This window comes from Penicillium roqueforti (assembly GCF_015533775.1).
Source record: "Penicillium roqueforti strain LCP96 04111 chromosome Unknown scaffold_39, whole genome shotgun sequence".
Taxonomy (NCBI): domain Eukaryota; kingdom Fungi; phylum Ascomycota; class Eurotiomycetes; order Eurotiales; family Aspergillaceae; genus Penicillium; species Penicillium roqueforti.
The window spans coordinates 111,437-132,502 of NW_024067603.1; the positions used below are offsets into that span (position 1 = coordinate 111,437).

The 21,066-nt window shown below is 48.6% G+C and overlaps 6 protein-coding genes across 6 annotated transcripts; 2 read left to right on the plus strand and 4 right to left on the minus strand.

The window, feature by feature from the left end:
• Nucleotides 1-5,021: 5,021 nt before the first annotated feature.
• On the plus strand, nt 5,022-6,965 carry hemA (5-aminolevulinic acid synthase HemA; the record flags this gene model as incomplete). The annotated part of the gene is made up of 1 exon (XM_039077164.1): nt 5,022-6,965. The coding sequence occupies one exon, from the start codon at nt 5,022-5,024 to the stop codon at nt 6,963-6,965; it is 1,944 nt and encodes a 647-aa protein (XP_038925057.1).
• An 803-nt stretch (nt 6,966-7,768) lies between these two features.
• On the minus strand, nt 7,769-9,382 carry LCP9604111_8964 (DNA-directed RNA polymerase I subunit RPA49; the record flags this gene model as incomplete). Its single annotated transcript, XM_039077165.1, has 3 exons — nt 7,769-8,800; nt 8,861-9,183; nt 9,244-9,382. 3 exons carry the CDS (start codon nt 9,380-9,382, stop codon nt 7,769-7,771), a joined length of 1,494 nt encoding a protein of 497 aa, XP_038925058.1.
• A 1,511-nt stretch (nt 9,383-10,893) lies between these two features.
• Nucleotides 10,894-12,797, minus strand: LCP9604111_8965 (putative MFS transporter; the record flags this gene model as incomplete). The annotated part of the gene is made up of 7 exons (XM_039077166.1): nt 10,894-11,495; nt 11,551-11,604; nt 11,663-12,019; nt 12,075-12,197; nt 12,271-12,431; nt 12,497-12,671; nt 12,785-12,797. 7 exons carry the CDS (start codon nt 12,795-12,797, stop codon nt 10,894-10,896), a joined length of 1,485 nt encoding a protein of 494 aa, XP_038925059.1.
• A 2,885-nt stretch (nt 12,798-15,682) lies between these two features.
• Nucleotides 15,683-16,991, plus strand: LCP9604111_8966 (CAZyme family GT32; the record flags this gene model as incomplete). Its single annotated transcript, XM_039077167.1, has 3 exons — nt 15,683-15,962; nt 16,050-16,075; nt 16,125-16,991. 3 exons carry the CDS (start codon nt 15,683-15,685, stop codon nt 16,989-16,991), a joined length of 1,173 nt encoding a protein of 390 aa, XP_038925060.1.
• A 301-nt stretch (nt 16,992-17,292) lies between these two features.
• Nucleotides 17,293-17,742, minus strand: LCP9604111_8967 (uncharacterized protein; the record flags this gene model as incomplete). The annotated part of the gene is made up of 3 exons (XM_039077168.1): nt 17,293-17,475; nt 17,536-17,550; nt 17,602-17,742. The coding sequence occupies 3 exons, from the start codon at nt 17,740-17,742 to the stop codon at nt 17,293-17,295; spliced, it is 339 nt and encodes a 112-aa protein (XP_038925061.1).
• Nucleotides 17,743-19,363: 1,621 nt separating this feature from the next.
• LCP9604111_8968 (glycoside hydrolase family 30 protein) lies at nt 19,364-20,893 on the minus strand (the record flags this gene model as incomplete). Its single annotated transcript, XM_039077169.1, has 2 exons — nt 19,364-19,968; nt 20,032-20,893. 2 exons carry the CDS (start codon nt 20,891-20,893, stop codon nt 19,364-19,366), a joined length of 1,467 nt encoding a protein of 488 aa, XP_038925062.1.
• Between the last annotated feature and the right edge of the window lie 173 nt (nt 20,894-21,066).

The window sequence follows — 21,066 nt, forward strand, 5'->3', positions numbered from 1 at the left end:
AGTTCCTATTACATGTGTCTATCAACTTGGTCCTTGTTGTAACTTACTCTCATCTCAGAACTGGAGGTGGGGAGAAGATAGCTTTGTCTTGGGGTCGAGATACGATAGCTCTCTGGTCCCTCTCTCTTCTCGTCTCCGTTCCTTTTCATTCCTAGAATGAGTACATTGTTTCTCTAACTGAACTACAGCTACTGACTATCTGGTAAACACGATCTTGACACAATGGAACTTCCACCCTTCTCTCGGGGTCAAACCCGTCTTTCATTAATCTGTGGCCTCCGAGGGACAAGTGATGATGCTGAGATGAAATTACGATGAACTTATCCACAAGGAGCATACCAGTTCTCTACTGGGTGATGGAAATATTATCCCAATGATGGTAAGCATACTATCTTCTGCCTTCTGTTGCTAATAACTTCTGGCAGAACACAAAGCAAACGCGATTTCTTCTTTCCTCCCCGTCACGCTCCATCGCCCCAATATTCCTCCGGCAGAACATCCATCTGCCCCCATCAACTGTCCCGCCGGGATACTGGGGTGAGTATGAGAAGACATAGTTGGTATCCTTCCACCGACGGGGATTTCTCGCATCGCTGAACGAAATCGGAATCAAAAATACATTGTCATACCATAATCAGACAGACGATGAGGGGTGTTGCCCAAGAAAGAAGAGGCACACCAATGCTCGCTCTCGGCTTTGCCTGTTCGTTTTGGGTGCCAGGAGGAAAGGAAGAGGGAGGGGACAAGCTATCTACTTCTAGCTACCGTGTGGGATCTGACAGACCGAAATCTGCCATGTCTCTCGCGGGGAGATCCCTCCTGCGCAATTGACTATGCTCCTCTGGAGTTATCGAGCTGCAGGAGATACCTCTTCCTTCAGAAAGTGAGATGAACTACTACAATGTAGGAAAGGAATCCACGAGAGATTGATGACATTTGTAAAACTAGGATAACGATCTCTCCTCCCAGGATCTGTCCCCACTTTGTAGCAGTAAGCTTAGTGGGGGGAAGATAGATGATGTATTATGACCTCCTTGGTGAGGTTAACTATGAAGCTATGACTAAGCTAAGCTTGTGACACTGGGTTCTTTTCTAATCGTGTAACCAACACATTCCAACATCGAATGTTCCGCTTGGCCACTGTGCCTGTCTTCCTGCTTTTTCTTCTGGTGGGGGACAAGTTTTTGGTTGGCTGCATCTTAGTGTAGGTCCGGGAGAGGGAAATAGCTGACACAGCAAGAGGTTCCCTTGTCGTGGTCTAGGCAGTGGGTTAGTTCCTCATAGGAAGAGATAACATTTTGAAGGTGGAGGCTAGCTTACGGAACCAGGCACTTTTCCGTGTCTGCTCAGCCAATCTTGGAAGAACAAAGGGGGGCTGCACTCATCTCTTTCTCACACAAGATCCTCCACAAGATCCTCGAGCTAGATGGGGTTCTCATTCAGCCATATCAGCAAACCCCACCGAGTATGGTGCGACGATTCGAGGTAAATCTCCCTCAACTCCGCCGCAAATTCGTCCAGCTCTATAGCACGGGCGCGGTCGTGGCGAGCTGGGAAATAGCTCCAACCACACACACACCAACGGTATAGTGGGGATATTATTTCGACAGCATTTATGTACTGCCATGAAATCCTCAAGACAGAGAAATCTTGGAGGCCTTTTGTGACATTCGAGGGTGACTGCCACCAACCAAGAACCATGTATTCCTGCCTCAAACAATTCGGCAAATGTTGAGATGCGGAACTTCTCATGAAATTCGGGGTTTCGTGGTATAGAGATTGGAGCGGTGCTGTGAGAGGAATCTTTTCACTGCTGAACACCATGCATATAGTCGTTCAGGTCGCTTGGGTATTGTGTGATGGTGACTGCGACAAGAACGGTAAATGGCTTTCTGTGCTGTATCCGAGTGCATTTGCAAAAGGCCTTCATTTTCTTTATTTGAGCCTCTGTGACTGCCAACATTTCTTCTGTAGCTCTGGCTAAACGAGCACCGATGGACAATTCGGTATCGTGGAATGCCCCGAAGCTGCGCAGATGAGAAGACATGATTGTTGTTGAGAAACAACCCAGGAACAAGGAGATGGAGGAAGGGGATGCGTGCCAATTGGTTCTGATGTCTCCATTGATTACTTCCGTATAATCTTTGATCACTCGGGAAATTTCTCTCAATACCAATCGGCTTCAGAAACCTTGCACTTGGGGGTATAGGTTGCGATCCGGGTCATTGACGACTTCGAGAGTATTATCGCTATCATTGAAGCTCCATGGTATCGGACTGCGGTACGCTTTCGCCACTGGCAGTTGGAAGATGACCGTGTGTGGTCATAAATATATATATAACTTATAGCGCTAGGAATATTTGCAACTAAAGTTCTAAATTTGGCGCCTTGGTAAAAGTTAGTCCTGTTCACAATGAGTACTTCAAGATAACTGATCTGGAAGTGAGACAAAAGCGAATGGAATCTCCATCTGAGCGAGAGATACTTCTTACCTATGCGTCATCTCGCTTCTTCAGGGGTGATAGCATCATCCTTCTTTCGTCTCTCATTCCCCTATTCTCTGGGATCGGGAAAGGGACATCATGTCTTGGCAGTTCATCACCATTAGCAATCTCTGGCATTTTGAGTCACGATATGATAAGGTAAGAGGGAGCGAGACAGAAAGGCTATGATGAAATATAAATAGGTCGAGCTTCTTCAGGTGTTGCCGGGATGAAGAAGATGGTCTATGGGCGTTTATAGGCATAACTTATAAGCAAATAAGGCAATAACAAACAAAATAGAAGTAAACACAGGTCTGAGAAAGGAGACAATCGGATGTCCATTTCTTTTCTTTTTTTCCTTCCTCTTCTCTGCTCTCTTTCATTTCGACCGTCCGCTCCGCACTACTACAGTCCCAGCCAGCACTCCATTGGCCAAGAAATGGATGCCCCCAACGAGGAACATTCGCGACCATTCTGAGGTTACGAACCGGACATCTCCACAGAGTGCGATGAGATCAACTCGCTTGAAGGCTGCAGCAACCACCAGAAAGCCCGAGAGCCACCTGGATACACCGTACATACACCGTACGCCCGTGAGATCTTGCGGATGCACAAGGAAGTGGTCGCAGCCCGAGAAGAGTACAACATAAAGTACGCTTCTCTAGAAACCAGAATGGAAGTTCGCTGCATCAGGTGACCTTGGGCCCCTTTAGCCAGAGATACAATGCATCATCATTATCTTCCCCGGAGCTTTGTACCGTTACAGCTCACTTCGCTTTGACATATCCCTACCTCAATACTTCATTGTCATTTCTCATTGAATTCTCGAATTTTCTTATATTCTGCCCCCTTTAATATAAGCCCGCACCCGTAATTCATGTAATGGAGCCAGAATAGCGAAGTCATCTTCATTACCGATGGCGTGTTGATGAATATCAACCCGCTTAGGGACGGGCTGGAATGGTTGGCCTAACGAGTTCCCGTCACATTTTTAGCTACAAGTCTCGTGAGAGCCTGTTAGTCGAGTCTGTACAGTTTGTGGTTAGATATTCTGCGGTGGGATTCTATGGAGTGTAATTTGCGTTAGTTGATTGGTTTCTACGGTACAAGACGCTGGTGCTTACCGTGAGCATTGTTAGGTTTTGGAGGCGGGGGCGGGGGCGTCCTCAGGTAAGTGATGAAGATCAAGTTCAAATATACCGTAAAAGGGTCCGACTGATTGACACAATGATTACAAGCTTGACTTTACCCTAAACTTGAAAGATGTTGATATTGTAGGTCCACATGGATGAGTGGGGTTGTTGTTGTTGTTGTATTATTTCATGTCCATCGAGATATGGGCGAAGCCCGTATTTCTATGACCTCCCATGGGGTATGGGGACGTGCTAAGCTATGGTATTATGTACAAAGTTGTGCGCCTAGAGTAAGCAACTCCTTCCAATGAATGATCTGGCTAGAGGCCTGTCAGCTGCCCGTCCTTCTCCGAACTGTGAAATGGATGTAGGATCTTCCGAATGCGGTTTCCCGCCTGCCGGGACGGCGGCCCGGCTTGCGTCTGTTCTTACTGCGGGGTGCAGTTGGTGCTTTGGTGACGGGGTTTAGCCCGCCTGCTTCGCGAGGCAGTATGCCGGTGGATGAGTAGAGTGTTAGGAAAATGTTCACCATAAATTATAGTCCACGAGTGTATAAGAACACTTTTTGTAGCTAGATTTCTTTCTATTTCGAATTACAAAATTGATAGAAAGTCAAGATGATATGCTGAAGAAACCAAATATGACTTTGCTTGACAGGATTGCTTGAATGTAGCCCGGGATTACGCACTTACGTACTTCTTACTTGCAGCGCAGTCATTTATATTTTGATCCTGCTTTATTATGTCTCATTTATGCTAAGCATTGACCACAAGCTCAAGCATATTTAAACGGAGCACCTTAAACCTAGTATCATAATAGTCAGGCCTCGTTGAGATTTCGGAGAGCACACGCTGTCTGAAGTGGCGAGGCGTTTAGGGTTATCCACGCAATGTGTCATTTTTCATGATTATATAATCATGCAAAATCTGGCAGAATTTAGAATGAAGTGGACGGTGAGCACGACCCCACTTTGGCAAGAAAAGTCTATAATGTGGAGTACAACTAGCCCTAATCAGGTAGTCTTGGCGCCACTCACTAACTATGGACATATGGTATGATCGTAGAACACCGATGCCGGGCCAAATTCACCCAAAAGATCGGGGTTTACAAAAAAGATAACGGGGATCTAAGCTGACGGGGTTTGACTGCAACACAAGTTGCCGTCTCCCGCAAAGCCCGCGGTAGTGAGGCACATCGGGAAGGAACATCCGTACCTCGGGATTTGCCTCGGCAGGCCAATCGGAGTCTTTCGTATGTAAGCCATCCGGATCAGTCAGCAGCCCCAATTGATTTTCCCTCTGGTTCCGCCGGCTCTCAACATTGTTAACTTGTGCAATCTCCTAAACTCACGGGGATTTTTGTGTTTGGCTTCTTTTCCTCTTCATCTCTTTGGCTCAATTCAACTATGGAGGCTCTTTTGCAACAGTCTCGCACTATGTGCCCTTTCCTCAAGCGCACATCTCCCGCCACCCTCCGCACTCTCTCAACCGCTACTCGTCCCTGCACTAGCCCGGGCGGTGGAACCATGTCCAACCTGCAGGTTCTTGGTCGCCGATGCCCAGTCATGAGCAAGGCTCTGGCTGTGCAGAGCGCTCGTCTCAGTGGTGCCAAGCGCTTCACCTCGCGCGCTGCGGGAGTCGCTTCCGTCCAGCCATTGCGGGTTCCGACTGGCAAGCGGGCGTTGCATACCACCGGTGGTCATCCCGCCAGTCTCGCCTCTGGTGGATACGAGAAGAACGATCGAGGAAACCCTAACTTGGCCACGCTCCGCTCGTCCCCTACCGCCGCCAGCGCCAGCGCCGGGGCCGCAGTCCGCGGTCCCCGCCCGGAAGCGCCAACCAACGAAAGGTTCAACTACGACGATTTCTATAACGTGGAATTGGAGAAGAAGCACAAGGACAAGTCCTATCGCTACTTCAACAACATCAACCGTCTCGCCAAGGAGTTCCCTCGAGCCCACACTGCCTCTGTTGAGGAGCGTGTGACTGTCTGGTGCTCGAATGATTACCTGGGCATGGGCCGTAACCTGCAGGTCTTGGACTCCATGCACAAGACTTTGGACACCTACGGAGCCGGTGCAGGTGGCACTCGCAATATCTCGGGTCATAACCAGCATGCTATCGCTCTAGAGGAAACACTTGCCAAGTTGCATGGCAAGGAGGCTGCATTGGTCTTCAGCTCTTGCTACGTGGCTAACGATGCAACCCTAGCAACACTCGGTAGTAAGATGCCCGATTGTGTCATTCTCTCGGACAGCCTCAACCATGCCTCGATGATTCAGGGTATTCGCCACTCTGGCGCGAAGAAGATGGTCTTCAAGCACAACGATATGGAAGACCTTGAAGCCAAGTTGGCCTCGTTGCCACTTGGTACCCCCAAGATTATTGCCTTTGAATCCGTCTACAGTATGTGCGGATCAATTGCGCCCATTGAAAAAATCTGTGATCTCGCCGAAAAATACGGTGCCATCACTTTCTTGGATGAGGTTCACGCTGTAGGCATGTACGGCCCACACGGAGCTGGTGTTGCCGAGCACCTCGATTACGATGCGTATGCATCGCAGGATACAGCCACCCCTCAAAGCACCAAGGGCACAGTCCAGGACCGAATTGACATCATCACCGGTACCTTGGGCAAGGCCTACGGCTGTGTCGGTGGATATATTGCAGGCTCGGCAGCTATGGTGGACACCATCCGCTCCCTTGCTCCCGGTTTCATCTTCACTACTTCGCTCCCACCAGCAACTATGGCTGGTGCGGATGCCGCTATCCAGTACCAGTCCCAGGAACCCCGGGACCGAATTCTTCAACAGCTCCACACCCGTGCAGTGAAGGCCGCTTTCAATGATTTGGATATCCCTGTCATCCCCAACCCCTCCCACATCGTGCCCCTCCTGGTCGGTGATGCGGAGCTGGCCAAGTTGGCCTCCGACAAACTCTTGGAGGAGCACGACATCTACGTGCAGGCTATCAACTACCCCACCGTTCCCCGCGGCGAGGAGCGTCTGCGCATCACCCCAACCCCTGGCCACGTGAAGCACCTTCGCGAACACCTCGTTCAGGCCGTGCAGGCCGTCTGGAACGACCTAGGCCTCAAGCGCACCAGCGATTGGAAGCGACAGGGCGGTTTCGTTGGCGTTGGCGTTGAAGGTGCCGAGGCCGCCAACCTGCCCATCTGGGAGGACGCCCAGCTGGGCCTGAAGGCTGGTGAGACCCTCGAGACCGCTGTCGCTCGTGAGTTCAACGACGCAGCTTCCCAGACCACCGTGCTGCCCCTGAAGGCTGCTACCCCTCTGACCGAGAAGGCTTACTCGGCAGTAAACTCCGCTCCCGTTGGTGTGGTTGCCTAGAGCAGACGAACGCCGTCTTTTATGCTTCTCGGTTTTTGGGGTAATAGCTACATTATTCCCGTCCATTCATTTATTATAATATTGTATCGTACGGACATAACTTGACGTATGCATCCGTCTTCAACATACCACATATTGATGTCATATCAACTGTCTGCCTTTATTCAAATGATGTAGTCATCTTACAGCTTGGATTGGCCGTTAATTGCGCTTTTGTCTGTTGATGTATGCCATTGATTTGGTTGGCAGGACCAAGACGAATGTCGGATATCCTGCCTGCATCTATATTGATCGAGTGTCATTTATTGGGCTCAAGTGTAACAGGTTGGAATGAACAGAGTTGAAGTGGTATTCTCTTTGCATTTCATGTAGGCTTCGGCTTGTGTAGTATATGTTGTAAGTGCTACTATGGGCCAGTAGTATTAGGGCACTTATATATATATTCGCCTTGGATTTGAACTGCCTCCACTCAATTGCAAAGAAGCAATTTCAAATAAGTTTATTTTGGATTTATAAGTCTTTGAATAGAAAACCAATTGAAAAACCGGGCGAATCAATCTAGATTCTGCTATATATGCTAGTAGTGAAATAGTATAACAATTTGTATAAATACTAACAATCAGGCAAAGAGGCCCAAAAGCCCACACAGAATCAAAGAAAAACGACCAAGTAAATTCATTTGGCTATGTAACAACGTCTCATTGATATAGAAACAGGTAGAAGTAACAATTTTTGAAACACACAAAAGCGCCATATATTCAAGGAAGCCTGACAACTCAAGACCGACAAACCAATCAACCTCCCTACCTCCGACCACCACGGCTAACCTTAGGGAACTCAACAGGCACGCGCAAGCGAGCAACACGACGCGCATGCGCCTCCGCACGTCCACCCTTAATATTCCACTTGGCGAACTCCGTCTCACGCGGCTTATCAATGCGACAACCGAGTTCACGGAAGTACTGGTGAATAGTATTCGGATCGAGACGCAGATCATCACGCAGATCCGAAGGATCAGTCGCAAGCTCGTTGGGCGCATTACCACCGAGTGAGCTGGAGCCACCGTCGCGTGCCGGCTGGGGCGGGATATGCAGCGAGAGCGCACAGATGGTAGTTTGCAGGAGGGTGAAGTCGTTCTTGGAGACGTAGCCGCCGCTGGGCGCGAAGCGGCGACGCACGGCATCGATCACGGACTCCGGAAGCAGGTCTGCGGAAGCGGCGTCCGGTGCAGCGGCGCCGGGCTTGGGCTTCGTGACGGACCCCGTGGTGTTTGACAGGATGCGGCGGAGGTCTTCGCGGGGCGGGAGACGCTTGCTGCCTGGGCCGCCGCCCTTGGCGTTCGCGCCTGCGTTTTTGAGACAGCGTCCGAACTCGATTAGCAGCTGGATGAAGCGGAGGACTTGGAGGTGAGTTATGTTTTCGGAGTTGACGACTGCACCGACGCGGTTCGAGACGTAGCGTGAGACGGTTGTCACGCCAAGACCGGCTTCCACTTGTGACTTCCACTCGTCTACGCCGTTTAGTTGGCTGAGGGTTGAGTGGCTGCCTGGAACGAGTGTCTCAATTGTGTAGACGTCGGAGGGGTGCGAGACGGCTAGGTTCGGGGTTGGGAGGGGCTTGGCGGCTTGCACTTCGGCTTGCATGGCGAGGGCCTTGGCGAGGCCGGAGGCTGTGTTTGCGGGCAGCGAGGAGATGAGGGCTGCGCCGGCTTGGGGGACGGCGCCGGTGGGGGCGTTGGAGAGCTGGGCGTTCTCGGCCATGGATTGCACGGCCTTGCGGGATTGTTTGGTTCCGAAGGTGTTTGTTAGAGCTGTGCGTTGGGCGCGCATAGTGTTCTGGTGCTGGTTGTTAGTTGGATGCCGTTGATGTACGGACTTGCGGATCGAAGGGCATACCATCTCTTCATCTGAGTCGTCCTCGGGCTTGCGGCTTCTCACTGCTCCTCGCAGTGTCGCTCGCCGCACCTCCACGACTTTCCATGTCTTGCGCTCTGGGTCTATAACTGCGACATAGTGCTTCACTTGGGAGTCGGTATCATCTCCTGTGCCCTCACGGCCGACAAAGTCCAACTTAGGGTGGTCTGAGGACTGGAGCAGTATCTCTGAAGAGACAATGCCCGGGTTCCGAGTCGATGCCGCAGACTTGGAGACATTGGCGCGGTTTTTGATATATGGATTCCAGTGGAGGGATTTCGAGCTTTGAAGACCAGGTGTGTCGACTGTAACGCAAGAATTCGATTAGCGATGGTTTACAGCCTGGATGAAAGCCTTCGACTCACCAATTACCGGTGCCAGCTCGCTCTTATCTTCAACAACGCTGGCGGCCAGCGGGGGCAGCTGCTGCAGCGCGGGCTTTTTGCTTGGGCGATCATTGCCTGATGAACGCTTCCGCTTGTGATCTGTTTTATTGGACGGCATTATGGCGTTAAAGACGAGAGACAAAGATTGTAGCTCTCGAGAATCGGCTCTAGCGCGGTGAAATAAAATGTCTGGACTTGTCGGGCAGAAATTTTTACGAGTGGAGACCTGGCAGGCGGTGAGTCTACGGCTTACCGCACACAAAGGAATATTGACGTAGATGGAGCGATCGCGACGGCGATATAAAGAGAGCTACGAATATTTGAGAACAGCTGCTCGAGAAGTAGCCGAGCTCCAGTTTATGTTTACATCTACAATGAGTAAGAAAGGTTGCACTCATCAAGTCATCGATTCATCTGCAGTAGCTAAACCAAGACCTCCGAGCTATTCCATGGATTTTGATAAACTCCCGGAAAAAACCTCTCCACAACTTTTGACCAGCCCGAAGAAAGGCCGTAAAGATAATGAGAATTGACCAGTCACCCCAATGCCGTGCTCAAAGACCGATGGTTTGCACCGGCCCTCCAACATCCACCTAAACACAGGAGCCCCTCCGGGTAATAACCATGCATGACATCAGATCGTAGACGTGAATGAATCCGAGGTGTTGGAATGTGGGTAGACTGTTGTTGTAACAGCGGATTCCATCAATTCGATCTGCGATTTCGTCTTGAAGATAGGCCGGAAATCGTATCCGTGCAGGTAACTCGTTGGAATGAGGGGCGTGTCGCGAAGAAACGAAAGTCGCAATCGCGTCGTCAGTTGTCGTGTTCAGCGTTCAAACATGAGCTCGAGCAAAGAGGGCTGAGATGGAGGGGGCGAGTAGTTTATTTGCTGGTTTGGGGATTAGCATATTGGTTCGGCGATCGGAAGCTCAATGGCCTTCACAAGACCATCGGCGCATAATGGAATGACTTACGATCTGGCACGCATCTTTCTGCGCTTGCGCTTGAGACGACGTGTGCGCTTCTTTCTCCACTTAGCTCTCATCTTCAAACTGTTGACTGGTTAGTGCATTGCGCTCGAGGAAACCTTAAGCTTCAGGAAAGCTACTTACGATTTCGAGGATGAAACAGAGATAGTAGAAAGAAAGATGAAGTGTGGGCGGCCCGAGACGCATTTACGTATGGTGCGGCTGACTCAGCTGCGCTCGCTTAGGTCACACACGTGACACTTCAAGCTTCCATCTGTGACGACACATGACTATGCCCGATTAGGAAATTTGATAGGGTTTCCCTCCATAGAAGAGTTTAAGATTACAGACCATTTGAAAATAATTGATGTCATACGAAGCACGAGTGAGGGTTTTACGATGGGACAATTAAAAATTCACGAGAAGAGCAATGCCATTACTATTATTGAATAGTATATCAAGTAACCATCATATAGCTCCGAAATCAAGACTTTTGATGCGAATGTTTCCCAATTATAGCCAACCGTATGTTCGTTAAAGAAATATACCAGAATCGTCATCACTCATGGAGTTTGCAAGATCCGCACGGCGAGATCCACAAAATTAAAATGAGAAAATGTCCGCCATACGAAAGTAGCTATCCAAACTGGATATTTTCTCAGTACGTGTACCGATATGTGGGCGCCAAGTCGCCGAGATATTCCTCTTCGTCGTCGGGAATCGTAGCAGGATCAACCGCGGCACGGTCACGTTTTCTGTTCTCATACCACAGGGATGCCATGTAGCTCGTGCATGCCAGAGCTGCGAGGCAAATGAATGAGAGGCATATGATATACCCGGTTCGGAAATCCGTGACACCATTCTTTACAACAAAAGAAAAAGTAGCGATGATTCCACCGATGTTGCCGAAGCCAACCTGCCATGCGGTTCCCACGCTGCGTCGATGATGACCACCCAAATTCATGGCAAACCAGCATACAATGACCGGCATGGCGCTGTAACAGCCAGAGGTGAGCAGGAACAGAGCGCCATATTGCGCATGAGTATTGTTGTGGATTGTCATGAGCATAATAAATCCGACAAGGGCGATCGCCATTGGAATCAAGGTGAAAGCGAATCGGTGTCGCATTCGGTCAGAGCAAAAGGCGACTATCATTGAGAAGCCGAATGCTGCAGCCCAGGGAGGAATGGAGTACAGTTGTGTTTTGATCGAACTATAGCCGTAGGTCTGGATAATCGACGGCGCGAAGTATGCATATCCTGTATGAGAGTGAGCAATAATTCGCTTAACGGAAGATGGAAATGTTTTACGTACCGTAAGCCGGGACAATCAAACCGAAGTACATGAATCCTCCGATAAAGACCTTGTCTGGGAAAAGTCAGTGCACTGCAAATGAATGCAACAGGGATTCTCGGGCTATACTTACAGTCTTTGAACACACCGAGGACCTCACGCTTGCCCAAGTGAACGTTGTGAGCAGCCTTGCCGACATCCTTGGCCAACTTGGCACGCATGTATGTGCGCTCTTCCTCATTCAGCCACTTGACATCCTCGGGGAAATCAGCAATGAAAAAGAACAGGATGATCGCGACCACACTGGTCAAGACGCCCTCGATAATGAACACCCAGCGCCAGCCACTGTAGCCACGCATGCCGTCCATCTTTGCAATTCCACTGGCAAGCAGACCACCGAAGGCGCCGGCCAGGGAAGTGGAGCTGAAGAAGAAACTGAAACGCTTTTGAGCCTCAGAGCGTGTGTACCACATGCCCAACAAATAGAAGCCTGGCGATCACAATTAGCACCTGTCTTAGGATGTACTGTTGGTATTTGCTCTTACATCCAGGGAACATGCCCGTCTCAAAGACACCCAAAAAGAACCGAGTGGCCATCAGTCCACCCCAGTTCTTTACCAGACCCTGGAAGAGCAAGGTCAAGCCAAACATGAACATGCATGCCGACACTAATTCCGAATTAGCAAGTCGCCCTCACCAATTGCCCCTAAACCAAGGGCGCAAAGGGACCAAAACACTTACGCCAGACATGGGGCTTCAACTTCTTGAGCAAGATGTTTGACGGAATCTCAAAGATAATATACGGAACGAAGAAAATTGTGAGCGCGGTGTTATATTTCGTTCCATCGACGATGTCCAAATCCTTCTTGAGTCCGAGAATAGCAGCATTGCTAATATTAACTCTGCAGGTCGATGATGTCAGATATAAGCAACACCTGGTCACACAGATACACAATGGTCAGCTTACCGATCCAAAAAGGCAAGCAGATACAAAATGCACAGACAGGGTAGGATGTGCCAATCGACCTTGGCTTGCAACTTGCGCGCGGTGGTAGTCGTGAGAGGAGGCAGATCGCCGTCCGTGTGGGAGCTGACCTGACTTTCGGCCGCGTCGATGTGCTCTTTGCTATAGCGGGGTGATTCTGCGCGGGGGGAGTACCTTACGGTCAGCATGTGTTGACAAGGATGTGCTAGCGCAAGCGCGAATTGGCCAAACCCTAACAAGGACGGGGTATATGTATAGGATTGAACATACCTGTGACACCCATTGTGAGATGCGAATCGCACTAGGACACTGCGCGCCTGCTTGGAAGGACAATAATAATGGGGATGATGGAAGGGAAAAGGGAAATTTTGACTTTTAAGGCTCGAATTCCCAAGCGCAGCTCGCCAATGCAGGGATGTTACCGAGGTGCTACGCTCGATGCCGAGTCTCAAACGTGGGGTAACTTCCGGAGTTACGGAGAGGAAAAGCAAAGCTGAAAAAGCGAGTGGTCAATCCTGGCGACTTAAAAAGATTCGAGTCACAGGGCGAATCATCCCTGGAGATATCCCCGGACGATCGAGGCCCCGATCTCGGCGCCGATATGCATTCCGCGATTTTAGTTTTTTTAGTTTCTTTAGTTTATTAAATTTTCACTTTGCACTTCTAGTTCCTTATTGATTCGGCAGAACCTCGGGAGGAGACAGGTGTATATAGCTTTCATCTTTCAAATCTTAATTCGCCCTTCCCACGGAGGACTACATGCTTAGAATTCAATCAGTCGTTTCCCCGCAAAATGGCTTCAAGATCACGTGATTCATGAACAGGGGTACACCACTTTAAATGTGAATATCCACTTAGCCACCCTGGGAAGTGCGGGGGGGTTTTGGTATTTTTGTATCTGCTGACAGTGACTCAGAAAAAGTGTTGACTCATATTTTTATTGCTTTCTGATACGGATATACTGGCCGTTGTTTCCAAATTTCGACTAGTAGAGAATCGAATTGCTAGTACTCCGTACAACAATTACCAGTACGGAGTAGAATATCAACCGAGGTGTTGACCTTTTTGCGGTGTGACTGTATGAGTTGGCGTATTGTATTGTAACGGCGGACCAATGAATTCTCTGTGAATTGCCTTTTTCAGGTTAGCTTTACCGCTTCCGGTTTAGCGGCTCAATACCGTACCCTTCGATCAAATGACCTTGCCCAGTCTCTTTTTCTTCTCCAAGGGCATCCTGTAGCATTTCACGAGATGCATGCTGCTCCTGCATGCTGCTCCGTTCACAAATCCAATACATCATGTCAAGTAAGCCTTCTCTGGGCCTAGCCACTCCGAGTGCTAGCTTATATACACTTGAATTACTATCAACCAGCCCCAGCCAAAAACAGAATTCGAAATCCCCAAGGTCCTCCCATAGTAGTCTCATGTCCCTCTCAATTCGTCGGTGTATTTGATAGCACGTGCATATGTTCCATATTGAATCCAAGCTCCATGGGCTTACCCGAAATAAGTAGGCGAAGGAGTCCGCTTCTCCAAGTCTTGGCAGAAATACTTTTCCGAAGAGAAAGGCTCAGAGGAGTGGTCCCGATCCACACTGTAATTGCCGTCACTATTGATTATCTCGCAGTTAGTCCACAATTGGCCCTCGAGGTTGGAGGCTGCTTCGTGGTTGTGTGCTTTGCTGATTGGTTCCTTAAGTAACGCCTCCGTATGTGTGATCAATTCCGTAAGCGTGCGATATTGGTTGTGCCAGCACTTGTCGATGATATCGTCAATCAGCGGATCATGATCGAGCTTCGGAAAATTTCATGTCCTGGAGTAAGTCCATGACCTTGGGTCCATACTCGTAAGGATCATCGCCAAGACATTGATTGCCATAAACCTCAAATCCATAGTTGATCAAATAGTATAGCGAACCGAGGGCGAACTGCTCTGTTCGAGAACCTAGAAAGCCGGCAGTTCCTGCCATTCCTTGGTCTGCTTCGTTACTATTAATTAGTCTTCCTCACGGACAAGGGCAAGTTTCGAAATCTGTTGCAAACTCGGCTGTGCAATCAAAATCCGACAGTTTAGTCGGTTACGATCAAGTAGGATGTTCTCTGGTCGCAAGTCACCATGAGCGAGGTTAAGCGATGCGAGAAAAGCAACACTTTGAGCAAGATCGTTCATCCCTGGGTGCATAAGAGATCAGTGCCTTGTAAAGTGTATAGAGGAAACACTGCACTATGGAGGGACATGGTGGATGCCGGGATATAATCTTGTAGATTTTGAGTTCTTTGCGAAATTGCTCTCTCTCTTCCTCGCCGGACTTAGGAACCTTGACCACGATTAGAGGATGAGCCTCATAGACGAAGGAGAGATGCCTCCTCCCCAGATCCAGTGCACACTAGAAAATCGACGTTGGATATCCCTAACAAGAAGGACAAGAAAATATACAAATCCGTGTCTACTCGGAGGAGAAGTGAGAAACGGGAAGGAGACAGGGGGCAATCAGCCACGTGATCGAGGCCTTCTTCCTTAGCGAGCTGTAGGAATCGACCGACATCTTTTCTCTTTCACTTATTAGCCCCCATTTCCGAATTTGTCGAGAAGTACCTATGCAGTGAAGACGGAAAGCCCAAAGGTGGTTTATAAGCGGGCAGACAGAGGATTTAAGAAATACCTAACACGCCCTGGGAAGTAGGAGAAAGGTATGATTCACAAAAGTACAACGTAGTCCTGGTAGAGGCGAATAAGTGCGTGCGATGTGAATTCCAACAGGGATATCCTTGTATGGCGCTGGAGGATCGACGCGAAGTGGGCCTTTTTCAAACAAAGAGAATCAGGCCGCAAAGTGGTTTATATTTTTAAGGGAGATTGGAGACAACGTCGAGGCTTTGATGCTGAAATGTGTCAAAGGCTGCATAAAACCCAGGGGCTCTAGTCATATACTCAATCCTTGGCCTGATACAGTTTTCCTTTTGTTTGCTATTTTGATTTCTCCTTTCCCTTTTCCCTTTCTCTTTTACCCTTGCCATATTCCATGACAGTCACTTCAAACATACAATCTTTAAGCTTGCTCTCTATGTTATTTCTCTGTATGAGTTAGCAGTGACTTATTCCAATCTTCCTCGAACCACCCTTCAACTCCCGCTTTCTTTTGCGGTTTCCCTCACTACCACTACCATCATGAGCCTCAGAAGAATCAAGGTGCAGGCATCTAGATACTTTACTCGTCGTGGATCTTGTATATTATTTGTTATCCTGATATGGTTCCTCTTTTATCATCTTCCAGCTCCGCCTTCCACCCAGAACAATACCCGGGCAGACCGACCACCCCCAGAGCATCGAGTAGAGGACACGGCCCGATTTATCTACCGCTCTCCCTTTCGAAACGATCCGAATGTTCAATACGAACAACAGCTATCAAATGCGCTGGAAGAGATTGAAAAAGCCGTATTGACACAAAGTGAGGAAAGCAACATATCCAAAGATAGAATCTGGCAGATAGCGAAAAGTCAAAAGGATAGGGGGGAAGACTCAATAGTATTTAAAGGGAAAAATAAGGACTGGATATACACAGTAAGTACTTTGGCCGGATCCTTGCTCGACTTTGACTGAAACCACAAAGTTAGTCACTGATAAAAAGGCCGTCGAGTTTTTGACCAACGAGCTGTCCGCCATCCCCGAAATCGCAACCATATACAAATCCTACCCTCAAAATATCCTCCGAGCAGACCTCCTCAGATACCTCCTTCTCTGGTACTACGGAGGCTTCTACGCAGACATCGATGTCTTCCCCGCTCGGAGCATCAAAGCATGCCCAGCACTAGAGCCTTTCTTCGCACTTACACCAGACGGATACACAAAAAGTACCCATCCCGATATATCGCTCGTAGTTGGAATCGAGGTCGACGAGCCATACGCTTCACCGGAATTCATGCGCGACTGGCACTGGACAAGGAGCTACGGACTGATCCAGTATACGATGTATGCCCCACGACGCTTCAGCCCGCTTCTCCGCGAAACCATCGTGCGGGTCCTGGCACATACTAGGCAATACAATGGAGAACATACCAGCTTCTTCCCCAGTCTGGCGTATGACGAGAAGACTATATTAGGAGTCACGGGGCCTGATGTCTTCACGGATGCGATTCTTGACACACTTTCCTCCTCGCTTCCTTCGACTCATCCGTTCATTCAAAAATCTGTCGACGCAGATGCAGATATAGGGGATCTAATCTCTGCTGAGACTGGGGAGCTGGAGAAACGGGTAACGTGGGCTCCGTTTCATAGACTCCGTGACCCTGTATGCATTCAGGCTGGTGAGGCTGTCCCGAATGAATCCATGGGTGGATTGTGTGTGTTGCCAATCAGTGTTTGGGGGAATGGGCAGAGACATAGTGAGGCGGGAGGGTTTAATCATCCTGACGCATGTGTCAATCATCGGTTTGGGCGAACGTGGAAAAAAGGGTGGTGGGAGTATATATTTGGGTGAAGCTTTCATTATTTAATCTAGGCTCGATAGTAGAATACGAATCTTTGGCATAGATTGATTGAAATCACTCCTCTCTAGAAATGGAGGTTTATGAATTTATTTAATGTACTAGTGGATGATAGTAGATGAGACCATACAGCATGAATCAATTGAGTATGAGTGTATTGAAAAGCGAAGATTATTGACAAGAGAGGAAAGAACTATATGAGTCCTTTACTGCCAGTAGAGAAACCAAGCAGCACTAAGCTGAGCGAAGGCGAAACCCCGATTTGCCGAGTTCGTGCTTGATCCACTCAAATGATCATTTATAGCACTGGCAGCCTTCCTTCTTGGGGTTCTGGCAACGAGCCTGGTTGACAGAACAACCACCACAGAACGCACATGTATCGGGAGCATAGCAGTTACCCTCGCCTACAACACAGCTTCCATGGTGGCCCACACATTTGGTGCACGCATTGGTTTTTCGGCCCTCAAGATCTCTCGCCTAAAATGAACATGTTAAATAATGACCTTGTTTCACAATGGGGGTTAGTCGGTAATGTACCTGGACTAAGCTTTGCTGTATGGAGTTAGTTACCACATATAGTAGGTTCAAAGGATAAAGACTCACTGGCTCTCCGTAGATGATATCCTCGCCAGATTGGTAAACTTCGAGCTCGACGCCATTTGCGGCAAAAATGCCACTCTGTGTGGCCGATGCATTGGCAATAAGAAGGGCCAGGATTGCAGTGCCTTGGACAAATAGTTTCATTTTGGAAAGGAATTGACAGTTCTGAGTGCTAGAAGGGTGTATTGGCCTTCAGGTATTAATTGGAGTTAGATTTGACCGACCAAGGTTGATGACCACCCGCAGACTTTTATATCTTGAATTTAGTGATTCAAAATATGTGGTCTTCTACTATAATGCTGGCAAGGTCAATATGCAATCCTTCAGTTCAGATTACTAGCAATAATCCTCGAGTTTTACGTATATGTCAGCCTTGGCGATACTGAGGGTAGAGTTGGCATTGGTAGATACCAGTAGACACAGATCTTCAGATTCTAAAGTGAACGGACGGCTATCTTGGGATCATCAAGTAGTAAGCCCAACTGAGTGCTCGGTAGGCTTTTTGCTTTTTTGAAATGTATATTTTGTATTTTCTTGGCCATGCTCTACATGGCACCCTACCTATTTTCTGCTCTCTTCGACTAAATGATTTTGATTGATCCCGGGTGTCCCGAGGTCTGAATCGTAATTGAGATTGGGCTGGGCCTTGCGCTGCAAGTTCCCATTAGACCCCTTTGAATGACTGATACCTGACTTGTAGAGATATTTAGAACTTTCAAGACCATACGGAGTATACAACTCAAGGATTAAATACCCATAACACGAAATTATCTATAGCATAAAGAATTTGAAAGAAAAGCATGTTTTTCTTCCCGTGAATCGGGGATCAGGGAAGCTGCCTGCAGCCGTGTGGTGGAATCACATTGTCGAAAAGAAAAGTCATAGCCGTCTTATACGAGTGATCTGCAAAAAAAGCAACGGACTCTATGAGTCAGATCTTTGAATGCATCAATACCAGCCATGGAGATAACACAAACAACGGACACCTGCATATGTGATGCCCAGATGTAGTGAGAGAATTATACATGGCAGCTGCACTGCCGATCCATATGAAATTGATAGGGAATCCCAAAAAAGTACACTTACCCGATTGAGAGAGCTCAAATAATGTAACAGCTTGCAAAGAGCTTTATTCCACTGCTATGACCTCGATCTTTATTCTTTATTACCGATCATGGGAATAAAACAGTAGTTTGCGGCGGCGCAAATGGAAGGATCTATTTATAGAGATCTTCCAAGTTCTACATGTTTTCTGTAAAATAGATCTAAGAAAAAGATCGACAAAAGCTATGGAGATTCGTGTGAGATCAGCTTACGTCCAGGGCTGCTGGGGTCCGTATGCATTCAATGGTAGCTCTGCACGGCCGCGCAAGGCTGGATGTTATCATAATCTGAGGGATTGTCGGCTTATTCCGGCGTGGACTGCATGGCCATTTTGGGACAAAAGCAAAGTCGAATAGGTCGCATGGTCAGTCTAAATTATCTACAGAGTACTCTGTAGCTTGCGGCTAATAAGAAGAAGAAGAAGAAGAAACCCTCGGGAATGAGATTGGGAACAATGTGAGGGGGTTGACCGCCTGTGACGGTCTCATTGCACTCACTACGCATGCGCTACGAGATTGATATCTCCTAGCTTGAAGTGAATCCATAATATTCAGTCTATCTTGAGTGGGAGGAACTGGATAGCTCGTGTTGATCGAAGATGCAAGTATGTGATCACAGCTAATTCTTGAATATTCTCGCATCCCAGTCACAATCATCTCACTCAGGCCGCGGGAAGCACCCAGGTTGTCACAGACTGGCTCGGAACATTGCCACTCCACTCCTGGCCACTGTTAGTGGACAAAAGAATATAAATATCGTTACTGAACGTGTTCTCAATAACAACAGTACGAGTTCCATCCGGGTTCAGCGAAGCAACGGATTGCACACCACCTCCATTGGAATATGTGTAGCTCCCGGTACCACTTAGCACAATGGCACCCGGCGGCATGAACTTGCTGAACTGAGCCATCATGTAGTATGCCGGGTTGAAAGTATATCCGCCGTTGGCAATGGTTACCAGACCTTGACAGGTTGCACAGCCGCCACTCGACAGATGAGGACCATCTTGATCATTTGTGCCAAGTGTCCAGGCAGTGACGCCCGATGCCCAATTCTGCAAAGGCCCCATGGTGAAATCGGCGGCTTGGTTCCATGCTGCGGACGCGGGAGTCCAGCATTCTGTCATATATTGATTGACGTTGGGTTTTGTCTCGTGGAATTGGGTAAGGACTGTCCAGTCTACGTTGCTGGCATAACAGTGCCATGCAACTCCGTGGACATACTGGCTAGCCCCATTGATGACAGTCTGAGGATAGGATGGAACATCTAGTGTCTATGCGTTAGTAAATAGAATCCTCCCTCAAAGATCCCGTATTGTCAAGTACATACCAGTGTTGTGATCATATGCCCAGATATCGGTGCTCAGGCCGGCTTGAGCGAGAGCCGGTCCGACATAATTTTGAATCAACTGTGCAGACTCATAGTCAAACACATACATTGTAGGATATCCAGCTTGGCTGTTCAGAGGCTCGTTTTGAATGGTAATCGCATCGATGTGGGCGCCGAGATTCGCGTAAGCCTGGATGTACTTGACAAAGTACTGCGCAAAGGCACTAGCATACCCAGTACTCCCAGTGCCTCCACTGGTCAAGTAGCCATCATTGAGGTTATTGTTATTCGTGGCGCCATCGATCACACCGTTCAGCTTCATCCACCCGGGGGCACTCCAAGGCGAACCAAGAGTTTTCAAATTCGACTGAAGAGACTTCATCTTAGCCAGCATCGTAGCCATGGCGCTTCCACGGTCGCCCAGGTTAAAACCGGACATAGATGGGTCTGCATTATTCCCATTATCATCATAGGTATACGCAGGGTCACCAGACAGGTCGGAAGCGCCAATGGTATGGCGCATCAAGGCGAATCCAGCACCGGCACCGGTCATCAGCTCATTAAGCAGTTGTTCAAGTGTGGAACTGGACAAGGTGTTGAAGGAGGTAACTGTGGCATCGGTGACGGCTGCTCCGAAGCCCACGATTGTTTGTTTGTGTCCGCTGGATGTATCGTCGACGGTCAGCTGCCAGGTCGATTCGGAGCCTGGACTGCCGCTGCCTTGAACGGGTGCGGAGATTGACGAGAGCTTGTAATTGCCATTTGAGTTTGAACAGTAGGCTGATGCAGTGGTGGCTCGCTTTCCGGGTGACGCCTCTGCTAGCACCGAAAGCAGGAGCAGAGGAAGAAAAGATGGAAGCATGTTGTATACTGGTCCCCAAGAGAATTTTAGGGAAAGCCAGTCTCAGTCTTTCGAGGGATAGAGGTGGGAATTGATGATCATCAGGTATAGGCATGCATTGTCTTTATATATACCTATCAAAGACAATATTGTCCAGGCTGTACCCGTCCATTTCCCTAAAAGAGCAATGCGAC